Source organism: Rattus rattus, chromosome 9 (assembly GCF_011064425.1).
Source record: "Rattus rattus isolate New Zealand chromosome 9, Rrattus_CSIRO_v1, whole genome shotgun sequence".
In the NCBI taxonomy this organism is placed as follows: Eukaryota; Metazoa; Chordata; class Mammalia; order Rodentia; family Muridae; genus Rattus; species Rattus rattus.
The window spans coordinates 39,743,075-39,756,271 of record NC_046162.1 but is presented as its reverse complement, the minus strand read 5'-3'; the positions used below and the strand labels follow the sequence as shown (position 1 = coordinate 39,756,271).

The window sequence follows — 13,197 nt, the reverse complement described above, 5'->3', positions numbered from 1 at the left end:
TTATTTATTTATTTAGTGCTTGCATGCGCGCGCACGCGCGTGTTTGTGTGTGTGTGTGTGTGTGTGTGTGTGTGTGTGTGTGTGTGTGTGTGAACAGGAGTCTGTGTGTCAGCATATGTGGAGGTCAGGAGACACCGTGGGAGTCAGATCTACCATGTGGATTCCAGGGATCAGACTCAGACCATCAAGCTTTGCAATCAGGTCCCTCACCCACTGACCAACACCTTTTCAAACATGGTGTTTATGCTTGTTCATCTTCATCATCAACTCTATTGGGTTAAGAGTTCTAAAGGACATTATTGAGGGACACCTTTGTGCTTGTCTCTGGGTATTTTCAAAGAGGATTAGGAGCAGACACACCCACATTGGACAGCATCATGGAATGATGTTCTGGACTGAACAGCAATGGAGTGATAATGCTGTGTAAGCAATGAATTCCCCTTTCTCTATTTTCCTTCTCACCCAGAAGTGAGCAAGCAGCCTCCTGCATGGTGCTTCTCCTACCATGACTGTGCCCTCAGACTGTGAGCTAAAACACACCTCTCCTTGTTTAAGTTCTGTCTTACCAGGTACTTGGTCAGAGCAAGAGAAAAGTCACTAATGCACCACCTAATGCTTGGGACATCTCAGGTCCTGGAACTTAAACAGCACACCTTGCAGACTCCCTGTAGTCCTTGGCCACTGAGTTTGGTTGTCCAGCTCTGGACTTTGTGTGGTCCTCATCAAGACTTTAACCTTCTGCACATGCCAAGGCATGTGAATTAGTCCCTTAGGGAAGTCTAACATCTGTTGTCCTGGGTCTTTTTGTTCTGATTGAGAGACTTTATTCAGGGTGTCAGAAGGTACAGTTCTATCCCTGGAAGGGCAACAAATTTTCCCTATACCTCAGTTCTTCTGCTGCATTAAGTGAGGAGCTACTTATAACTGAGGAGTGATCCCAAAAGGTCATTGACTTTGGGCTTGTGCACCTCCATCATGAGTTCTACAATACTGAAAAGGAGAGCATGTCTTGCTTTCATTAGAGAAACATCTCACATGTAGAAGTGAGAATAGCCCAGGGACATGCTCCCATTTGAGCTTACTTTGAGAAATGGAGCCATTTATCATTTCATGTGTTAGGTCAGTAATACTTGCTAACCATTTCTTTGTGGAGAACACTGGTGGGAGAGAGACAAAAAATAAGGAGGAAGAACTTGAGGAATTTTCCTTGTGTGGAATCCTACAATAGTAGATCATATTAGCTTTCATTAAACTCTGAGGACCAGAAATTGATGTAATGTCCAGGTTATCATAAGAAAACAAAGTTGGTTCATAGAATGTTTTTTTCCCTTTTTTTGGGGGGGGGCTCCATGATATAGAACTAGGAGCTCAACATTTTTGCACATGTATTTCATTTAAACTAACGAGCCTGACCAGCTGTAGCCATAGTTTCTCTGACTCACCATCCACTATGACTGACCATTTCAGGAGGATCCAGTCCTCCTCAAAGGACAGCAAAGTACCGCCCACTGCTCACAGCTTCTGTCTGCATCACTGCTTTCCCACAATGCATTCTTCATACTCCTGTAATGCACCATTCTTCATACCTAGAGGCATTCTCTCATTTTTTTTACTACAGAAAAATAAGAGGCTGATCCTATGATCTTCCTGAGAATGTGGCAACATTGCCTATAGAACAAGTCCTCATTAAGCATTTATTAACAAATTGGCCATTGACAGTGTTGTAAGGAATATGAATGGGGTGGGGTCACTCTTAAAATACCAGAGCAATGTTTCTTGAGCCTAGGTGGGGAACATGTGTTATAGATAATGGTGTGGTGGGCATCCCACCACCAGCTTTCTCTGTTTTGACCTGTTTTGTCACAGAAAAGGAGCTTCTTTGATGAGGGATGAGAAGTATATATATTTGTGGGTATGAGGATAAGTATGTAGAATGCAGTTTAGAATTATATTATGTTGGCTGGTTGGCTTGGGATTCACTACATAGACAAGGATGCCTTGGAACTCTCAGATACCTGTCTGCCTCTGTCTCCAAAGGGCTGGGATTAAGGAGTGAGTGTCTTCTACTTTAAAATGAATCGTTGACTCATTACTTTTCTCAGGGCAGCAAGCACCTCCTTGTTCCTCAGGCTGTAGATGAGAGGGTTGAGCATGGGGGTGAAGATGGTGTTAATCATGGAGAGTATTTCATCTTGTTCTGGAGTGTGGAAAGAGTCAGGGGTCATGTAGATGATCATGGCTGGCCCATAGTAGAGGCTCACAACTGCCAGGTGAGAAGAACACGTGGCCAGCGCTTTCCTCCTGCCCTCTGGGGAATTCATTCGGAGGACAGCGAGGAAGATGAGCAGGTAAGAGGTCATGATGAGTCCCAAAGGGAGAAGAACAAACATGATGCAGATGATGGATACCACCGTCTCATACAAGGAAGTGTCCTCACAAGAGAGCCTCAGGACAGCAGGCATCTCACAGAAGAAGTGGTGGATTTCCCTAGAGCCACAGAATGGGAAGTGCATGGTGTAGATGGTGTTGATGAGAGAATTCAGGGCACCTCCACCCCAGGATATAAGGGCCATCCACAGACAGACTCTAGAGTTCATGATAATTGAATATCTCAAGGGATTACAGACAGCCACATAGCGGTCATAAGCCATGAGGGTCAGAAGGAGACACTCACTACCCCCAAGGGCAAAGAAAAAGAAAATCTGGGTCCCACAGGCAACTTTGGAGATGCTTTTCTTCCTGGAGAAAAAGTTGATAACCATCTTTGGGACAGTGGTGGAAATTAAGGCCAAGTCAATAAGAGAGAGGTGGCTGAGTAGAATGTACATTGGGGTGTGGAGGCGAGAGTCTGCCCAGATCAAGAGGACCAGGACAGCGTTCCCTGTGAACGCGATGAGATAGATCAGGAGAATAGAAATGATGAGGATGCCCAGATAGCGCAGCTCTGGGAAAAGCCCCAGGAGAATGAAATCTGTTGAGGTCCCATTCCCTCTGCTAATGTCCTGGACTTCCAGCATTGAGCTAGGCAGTGCAGAGAAAACATTAGAGATGTGATCAGAATCACCTCCTTTGAATATCATTAGTTAATCCAAGAAAAACAAGGTAGACAGATGGGATCAGACTTATTTTTTAGATTGAAACTCATTCTTGTGAAAATACATTTAGGTATGAATGTTGAGGTCTTAAGATTGAGGACAGGGTTAGTTAAATATTTTGTATGTGACAAAATACTACAAACTACACTACATGTGTAGTTTGGTTGTAAGAAACATCTCTCTATGGTAAGGGGGACAGGCTGTATATATAAGAGCACATCAAGGGTGTGTGCTCTAAATCTTCCAAATCCCCTTTCTCTCATTAGCATCTAATGTGCTTTGGAGATGAAAGAGGTCTCTAGAATCGCCTCATCTGCTCTCTGGGCAGGGACGATTGCCCCATCCAGGCCCTATGGGGAGAGAAGCAGAGCCTGAGTGAGGGGCTGTTGGAATGGTATTGCCACAGGGCTGGGAACACTCTACAACTGATGCTGTTAGAGAGGTAGCCTGCAATACTGAAATACCAAAGACCCCGAAGACCAGCCTCTTGGATCACCCATCTCATTTCCTCCAATTTTAGGGAGAAGTCCAAAGTTGAGTATTGAATTTCATTTGAGGTTAGTTCTAGGACATCCCATAATTACAATCAGGGTGGTGGAAAGCAGGCTCACACTCAGCTAGATGTTGCTGTACCCAGGTGAGTAGGTGGGTACTCACATCGGGTGGGTGACCACCCAGAGCCATCAGCTGCACATGTAATTCGTCCATCTGAATATTAAAACACACCTCCACCAAGCACGTTTAAACTAGCAAGATTCAGCCAGAAACCTTAGTAAGATTGTTAGCAGAGGCTGAGGCAAATGGTGGGTTCAGATTTTCTGTATGTGATGCTAGAAATTGAACCCAGATCCTGGAACACCCAAGGCAAGCACTGTGATACACTCCAGCTCCTGGACATCTTTGTAAATAGTCTAATTACATTTTAAGATGTACATTTTAATATGTGTTACCATATTGGCCTGTAGACGAATTGATCAGTGAGGTACCAGAGCCCAGGGTTCAAACAGAACCTGTTACCAGAAAAAACATGTTCCATTTTCTTTTTTCTTTTTTTCCATTTTCTGATTGCATTTGACTAAAACTATCAGAGTGTGGACAAGGCCTTCTTAATGATAGTTATCTCTACTTCAGAGAAAGTATTTCTGAAGTGCAAAGACCAAGCTCTTGCAGAACAAAAGCAACGCACACTTGCTACTCTAACTGTCCCATGTTTTTCTCCTCAGCATGAGGTGGTTAACCCCTTAGATCACAACCATCCTGTTGGAATGCATTTAGAAAAGATATACACTGTGGCTAGAGGAAATCCCCAGTGTCCTTCAGAACTCTATATGGTCCTTGACAACAGTGACTTGGATTCTACATGGGGTATTTTTAAAACCATGAAAAAATTAGTTTTGATCTTAAAGAGGGACTTTAGGCTTTGTGATGATAGGTTTTGGGGGTGACTTGACAGTCAAGTGACTGAATGAGGATTGGCTTCTTCATTGATCAGGCCTTTGTTTGGCTTAATGTATCCAGGTACAGGCATTTTTGGTTGTGGGTGTGTCTGCCTGGGAGACACCCTGCTTTATCATCAGGTCTGTACCTCAGTGATATCACATGGTGACTGGTGCATAAAACCATCTAATACCAAGAATGGCAAAGATAGGAGGAATGAAAGTATAAAGAAGAGAGGCACGAACCTGGCTGAGACCAGGCTGGGAATCCCACAGATGTTATTTTAAGCACTTACCTGTGTGAATGGCTTTTGTGATACTACTGGTTAACTGTGGCTGTGACTGGTATTCTGTCTTCTCAGATTATCACCACATATGGTCCCAACACTGGGGTGATCAGGTCCTAAGTCACAGCTGACACACAGCCAGGGGTGCGTTCTTCTCCTTGAAGGCTGGCATAACAGCCTTCGATGCTGCACACTGGGCTCTGTCCAGCTTTCTTCTTGAGCCCAGTTAGATTCAAAGAACAGTTAGATAAAAATCATGGTTATAGAAAGGTAATAAAGATAATTATGAAATTCAAATACATTTCTGGAAGGGAAGAAATGTCAGCCTATAGAAAGATATTCATGGTTGGAGCAGTGTGCCACACTGAGCAGGAGGGATTCTTGTGGTAAGTTCTTCACAAATCACTCTAAGAGCACTCTGAGGTTGATTGGTGTAGCTCAAACATAAGCCACCATGATTGCCCAAGATCAATATAGGTACAGTCCCTGGATTTGATCCAGACAGTCTGATCACCCTCTCATTCCCCAGTACATTTAAGCTAGTTCCTCTCACAATGCTACTCCCATCTCCCTGACGTTGACTGAGAACCATGTCAGGAATGGAGCATCTGGAACATTGTTGAGGGACAGCCACTGGGGCCAGTGGGGAAGCACATCTCTGTGTGGCCTTTCTCTCCTTCCTGCCCCCCACATTTCCTACTCCAGGTAGAGCCACTGTCCCTACTCACATCTATAGATGTCAGGCTTTGGGGAGGAAACTCTTATTGATTACTTCAGTGCACAAATGACTACATCTTGAGAGGATTTACCTGGGATGGAGCCTCACCTCACTTCGGCAAGGACTAGATTAGACTGTTCACTCCCAGTGAGTAATGACCTCAGAAAATGTCGCCTCCCTGAGTGGAGTCTGGTTCCTCTGGAAAATCCACTCAGCTGATAGATTGATCTGAGACACGCAGAAGAAAGAAAACTTGCTCAGTGCACACTGTGCCACAACAGAAACTGTGACAGCCCAAAGATGAGGAATTAATGGGAAACTACTTCTCAGACAGGAGGCACCTGATGAAACTGATGTCTCCATTACATAACCACTTCTGGGAGCTCCCTCTCCTGGGGCCTTTCCCTTCTGGGAATCTTTGCCCCAGACATCAATTAGTTGTGTTCTTTGATAGATGCTTGCTTTTCTTTGGGATTCCAGCATAACTGTCACATCAAGTGCTAGGGGCTTTAGAGAGTGAGGGTTACATCTTATTATGGTGTCTGAGGTGACAGAGGTTAGGGATACACCTTGGAAGCTTCCACTGGAAGGATAATTCTCCCAGTTTAACGTAGGTACAATCAACTATAGAACTGACTTCATGGTTACTTTTGAATTTCCCACATTAGATTTTATGTCTCTTTGAAATTTATTCTTTCATAGTTTTAAATATATTGTAAAATACGCTTTGATTATATTCTCCCCTATTAATCTCTCTTGCCATCTCTCTCTTCCACCAATCCCCTATTTCCTCCCAACTAGCCTTCCTCCTCCCCCAAGTTGTATAAAGGCAAATGCATTTTCTTTTTTCCTCTCTCTTTTTTTCTCTCTCTCTCAGTTATTTCTTATTTATATTTCAAATGTTATTCCATTTCCTAGTTTCCTGTCCATAAGCCTATAACCCCTCTACTTACCACCTCCCAACAATCCCCTACACTGGGGGTCCAACCTTGGCAGGACCAAGGGCTTCTCCTTCCATTGGTGCCCAGAAAGGCCATCCTTTGCTACATATGCAGTTGGAGCCATGGGTCAGTCCATGTATAGTTTTGGGTAGTGGGTTAGTCCCTGGGAGCTCTGGTTGGTTGGCATTGTTGTTCTTATGGGGTTGTAGGCCCCTTCAGCTCTTTCAATCCTTTCTCTAATTCCTCCAATGGGGGTCCTGTTCTCGGTTCAATGGTTTGCTGCTAGCATTCACATCTGTATTTGACATGTTCTAGCTGTGTCTCTCAGGAGAGATCTATATCCAGTTCCTGTCAGCATGCACTTCTTAGCTTCACCCATCTTATCTAGTTTTGGTGACTTATATATATATAGGCCATGTGTGAGGCAGGCTATGAATGGCTGTTCCTTCAGTCTCTGCTCTAAACTTTACCTCCCTATCCCTTTGCATGGAGGTTTTGTTCCCCTTTTTAAGAAGAAGTGAAGCATCTTCATTTTGGTCATCCTTCTTCTTGAGTTTCATGTGGCCCATGGATTGCATCTTGGGTAATTTGAGCTTTCAGGCTAATATCCACTTATCAGTAAGTGCATACCATGTGTGTTTTTCTGTGATTGGGTTACCTCACCAAGGATGATATTTTTTAGTTCCATCCATTTGCCTATGAATTTAATGAAGTCATTGTTTTTGATAGCTGAGTAGCACTCCATTGTGTAGATGTACCACATTTTCTGTATCCATTCTGTTGAAAGGCATCTGGGTTCTTTCTAGCTTCTGGCTATTATAAATAAGGCTGCTATGAACATAGTGGAGCATGTGTCTTTGTTGTATGTTGGAGCATTTTTTGGGTATATGCCCAGGAGAGGTATAGCTGGGTCCAATGTTCAATTTTCTGAGGAACCTCCAGACTGATTTCCAGAAAGATTGTACCAGTTTGCAATCCCACCAACAACAGAGGAGTGTTTCTCTTTCTCCACATCCTTGCCAGCATCTGCTGTCACCTGAGTTTTTTATCTTAGCCATTCTGACTGGTGTAAGTTGAAATCTCTGGGTTGTTTTGATTTGCATTTCCCTGATGACTAAGGATGTTGAACATTTCTTAGGTGCTTCTCTGACATTTGATATTCCTCAGCTGTGAATTCTTTGTTTAGCTCTGTACCCCATTTTTAATAGGGTTATTTGTCTCTCTGGAGTTAACTTCTTGAGATCTTTGTATATTTTGTATATTAGTCCTCTATCAGATGTAGGATTGGTCTTTTCCCAATCTGTTGGTTGCTGTTTTGTCCTAATGACAGTGTCCTCTGTTTTACAGAAGGTTTGCAGTTTTATGAATTACCATTTGTCAATTCTTGGTCTTAAAGCATAAGCCATTGGTGTTCTGTTCAGGAAATTTTCTCCAGTGCCCATGTGTTCGAGATTCTTCCCAAATCCAGCCTTACAAAGGAAAATAGATGGAAAACTCCAACACAAGGAAAGAAACTACACCACACAGGAAGCAAGAATATAATCTCCCTACAATAAAACCAAAAGAGACACACACAAACATAATTCCATCTCTAACAATGAAAATAACAAAAAGGGACAATCACTATTCCTTAATATCTCCCAACATCAATGGACTCAATTCCCCAATAAAAAGACATAGACTAATAGACTGGATATATAAAGAGGATCCAGTATTTTGCTGCATGCAGGAAACACACCTCAGAGACAAAGACAGACACTATCTCAGAGTAAAAGGCTGGAAAACAATTGTCCAAGTCAATGGTCCAGAGAAACAAGTTGGAGTAGCCATTCTAATATTGAATAAAATCGACTTTTAACCAAAAGTTATCAAAAAGATAAGGAAGAACACTTTATATTCATCAAAGGAAAAATCCACCAATATGAACTCTCAATCCTGAATATCTATGCTCCAAATGCAAGGGCACCTACATGCATAAAAGAAACCTTACTAATGCTTACTAAACCTTATTAAAATACACATTGCACCTCATACAATAATAGTGGGAGACTTCAACACTGCACTCTTAGCAATGGACAGATCATGGAAACAGAAACTAAACAGAGACACAGAGAAACTAACAGAAGTTATGAACCAAAATGGATTTAACAGATATCTACAGAACATTTCATCCTAAAACAAAATAATACACCTTCTTCTCAGCACTTCATGGTACCTTCTCCAAAATTGACCATATAATCAGTCACAAATTAGGCCTCAACACATACAAGAAGATTGAAATAATCCCATGCATTCTACAGATCACTACAGACTAAGGCCATTCTTAAAAAAATGACAGAAAGCCCACATACACATGGAAATTGAACAACACTCTACTCATTGATAACTTGGTCAAGGAAGAAAGAAAGAAATTAAAGTCTTTTTAGAATTTAATGAAAATGAAGGCACAATATATCTAAACTTATGGGGCATAATGAAAGCAGTGCTAAGAGGAAAACTCATAGCTTTGAGTACTTCCAAAGAGAAGCAAGAGAGAGCATACACTAGTAGCCTGACAGCACACCTAAAATTGTAGAGTAAGAAGAAGCAAATACACCCAAGAGGAATAGATGGCAGGAAATAATCAAACTCAGGGATGAAATCAACCAAGTAGAAACAAAAAGAACTATATAGAGAATCAAAACCAGAAGATGGAGCTTTGAGAAAATCAATGAGATAGATAGACCCTTAGCCAGACTAACCAGAGGGCACAGAAAATGTATCCAAATTAACAAAATCAGAAACGAAAAGGGAGACATAACAACAGAAACTGAGGAAATACAAAAAATTATCAGATCCTACTACCAAAGCAAAACTGGATAATCTGGAAGAAAAGGACACTTTTCTACATAGACACCAGGTACAAAAGAGGATCAGATAAACCATCTAAACCGTCCCATAATTCCTAAAAAGTAAAAGCAGTCACTAAAATTCTCCCAACTGAAAAAAGTCCAGGACCAGATAGATTTAGTGAAGAATTCTATTAGACTTTCATAGAAGATCTAATACCTATATTCTTCAAACATTCCACCAAATAGAAACAGAAGGAACACTACCCAATTCCTTCTATGAAGTCACAATTATACTTATACCTAAGCCATACAAAGACCCAACAAAGAAAGAGAATTCCAGACCAATTTCCCTTATGAATGTTGACACAAAAATACTCAATAAAATTCTTGCAAACCAAATCCAAGAACACATCAAAACGATCATCCATCATAATCAAGTAGGCTTCATCCTGGGGATGCCGGGATGGTTCAATATATGGAATTTGATCAACATAATCCACTATATGAACAAACTCAAAGTATTTATCTCATTAGATGCTGAGAAAGCATTTGACAAAATTCAACACCCTTTCATGTTAAAAGTCTTGGAAAGATCAGGAATTTAAGGCCCATACCTAAGCATAGTAAAAGCAATATACAGCAAACCAGTAGCCAACATCAAACTAAATGGAGTGAAACTTGAAGCAATCCCACTAAAAATCAGGGACTAGAGAAGCCTGCCCACTCTCTCTCCACTTATTCAAAATAGTACTTTAAGTCCTAGCCAGAACAATCAGACAACAAAAGGAGGTCAAAAGGATAGAAATTGGAAAGGAAGAAGTCAAATCTCATTATCTGCAGATGATATGATAGTATATTTAAGTGATCCCAAAAGTTCCACCAGAGAACTACTAAAGCTGATAAACAACTTCAGCAAAGTGGCTGGATATAAAATTAACTCAAATAAATCAGTAGCCTTCCTCTACACAAAAGAGAAACAAGCCGAGAAAGAAATTAGGGAAACGACACCCTTCATAACAGTCACAAATAATATAAAATACCTCAGTGTGACTTTAACCAAGCAAGTGAAAAATCTGTATGACAAGAACTTCATCTCTGAAGAAAGAAATTAAAGATCTCAGAAGATGGAAAGACCTCCCATGCTCATGAATTGGCAGGGGTAAGATAGTAAAAATGGCCATTTTTCCAAAAGCAATCTACAGATTCAATGCAATGCCCATCAAAATTCTAACTCAATTCTTCATAAAGTTAGGAAGAGCAATTTGCAAATTCATAAGAAAAAACTCAGGATAGTGAAAACCATCCTCAACATTAAAAGAACTTCTGGGGGAATCACCATCCCTGACATCAAGTTGTATTACAGAGCAATAGTGATAAAATAAAAACCTGTGTGGTATTGGAACAGAGACTGGCAGGTAGATCAATGGAATAGAATTGAAGACCCAGAAGTGAACCCACACATCTATGGTCATTTGATCTTTGGCAAAGGAATTAAAATCACCCAGTGTTAAAAAGATAGCATTTTCAGCTGGTGCTGGTTCATCTGAAGGTCAGCATGTAGAAGAATGCAAATTGATCCATTCTTATCTCTCCGTACAAAGCTCAAGTCCACATGGATCAAGGACCTCCACATCAAACCAGATGCACTCACACTAGTAGAAGAAAAAGTGGTGAAGAGCCTTGATCACATGGGCACTGCAGAAAATTTTCTGAACAGAACACAAATGGCTTATGCTCTAAGATCAAGAGTTGACAAATGTGATCTCATAAAATTGCAAAGCTTCTGTAATGCAAATGACATTGTCATTAGGACAAAACAGCAACCAACTGATTGGGAAATGATCTTTACCAATCCTACATCTGAAAGAGGGCTAATATCCAAAATATACAAAGAATTCAAGAAGTTAGACTGCAGAGAATCAAATAACTCTATTAAAACATGGGGGTACTGAGCTAAACAAAGAATTCTCAGCTGAGGAATATCAAATGTCTGAGAAGTACCTAAAGAAATGTTCAACATCCTTAGTCATCAGGGAAATGCAAATCAAAACAACCTTGAGATTCCACATCACAGCAGTCAGAATGGTTAAGATAAAAAACTCAGGTGACAACATGCTGGCGAGGATGTGGAGAAAGAGGAACACTCTCCAGTGTTGGTGGGATTGCAAGCTGGTACAACCACTCTGGAAATCAGTCTGATGGCAGTTTCTCAGAAAATTGGACATTGTACTACCTGAGGACCCAGCTCTACCACTCCTGGGCATACATCCAAAAGTTGCTCCTACATAGTGGACACATGCTTCACTATGTTCATAGCAGCCTTATTTATAATAGGCAGAAGCTGGAAATGCCGGGGGCTAGCCCCTGAATTAGTCTTCTTTCTGTTGGTTCTTCTTGAAGCAGCCGAGGGGGAAGAGTGTAGGCGGAGGGTAAGACTTCGTGTTATGAGACATTTAGGGTTGCTGTGTAATGATAAGTTTACTTATCTAAGTCTTAGTTACTGTGTTACTGTAGCTGATTTGCTTATCTATGTCTAAGTCACTGTGCTCTGCTACTGTAACTGACCCACCTTCTGTGTTCCTCTGAGGCCAGAAACTGCAGCCTTTGGCACTTAGCACTTCATTCTAAAACAGCAGGAGATAAAGTAGAGGATTAATTGCTGGACCTTTTCCCTTTTGTCCCTATGCCTCTTGTTTGTCAGGCTAGGGGGAAGTTTAGAGCAATAAACTTCTATTGAACCAAGAGAAGTGAATAGCTAGTGAGCTTGCAGAAGGAAAAACTTTTACATAGGCAAATATGCATAAACTTATATAAGTTCATATACGGATTTGTGAATGCACATTTATTCATTTCTACTCAACCAGTTGGTTCCGGCTTACATTCATTCTCACAATTACATTCTTACACATATACATGCATATATTCTCACAATTACACACTTACGCACACATCCATACTTACACATGCATATGGAGCAAAAGACCAAGCACCAGTACAGAAAGAACTCACTCATTCTGGATGAAAAATGAGCTCCAATCTTCATTGCATAGTGAAAGAAAAAGTTTCTACCCTTTTAATGCTAAATGAATTAAACCTAAGTTTATAAGAAAAAAAAGACATGTTCCTTTTAATACGACTAAGCCTGCCTTGCTATTAAGAAATGACCTGTTCTGTCCCATGATAAGGAAAAGCCTGCCTGCTCCTTCTGCTTTCTTCAGCTTCTTCTTTTTTCCTCTTTCCTTCTGCATTCTGCACATTGCTCTCTTATGTTACCTATAATCTCTAAGATATTCCACTCTGCATTTCTTCTCAATCCCGATCTTTCTAGCTCATTCTCCTTAGCACAATTCACCTTCGCTCAGTCCTTTCCAGCTCAGTCCTCCTGTATATCTTCTCTTTGTCCTCAACACTTAAACATCTTTCAGAATACATGATCACATGTTACAAAGTTCATCACAAGTTCACATAAAAAGTCAAATCATAAATTGAAATAGAAGTTTACAATAGAGAATGTTTGCATGCATATCCATCAGGAGTAATTATCTGGCTAAGCATCCATCACCTGTGACAGCTCCACAGGTTCACTGAAGGTTTAAAACCATAACTAAGTTATTAGTGAAGTTTTGTATAGATAAACCCAGTCAATATTTTATCCTCTGTCCTAGCACCTGTAATAAATTGTTAGTTCTCTTTTTATGACCTTTGGTTAATTGTTTTACAACCTCCTCGAATGTGCTCTGAGTAGGAGAAAGTCTGGTTACTATCTAAGAGCACTTAACTGGTGACACCTGGAAGACTGGCAGAGTTCTCACTGCAGTTTTGACTATCAGAAAATGTAAAAGAGCTTAATAAGCACTGATTAATTTTAGGAATTCTTATAGGATCATTA

General features: G+C 40.9%; 1 protein-coding gene across 1 annotated transcript; it reads right to left on the bottom strand.

The window, feature by feature from the left end:
• Nucleotides 1–2,063: 2,063 nt before the first annotated feature.
• On the bottom strand, nucleotides 2,064–3,017 carry LOC116910612 (olfactory receptor 2T2-like). The gene has a single exon (XM_032914559.1). The coding sequence runs from the start codon at nucleotides 3,015–3,017 to the stop codon at nucleotides 2,064–2,066; it is 954 nt and encodes a 317-aa protein (XP_032770450.1).
• Between the last annotated feature and the right edge of the window lie 10,180 nt (nucleotides 3,018–13,197).

What these genes read in the sequence shown, in the direction of transcription:
- LOC116910612 (XM_032914559.1), bottom strand. Translation starts at nt 3,017, where the DNA reads ATGCTGGAAGTCCAGGACATTAGCAGAGGGAATGGGACCTCAACAGAT.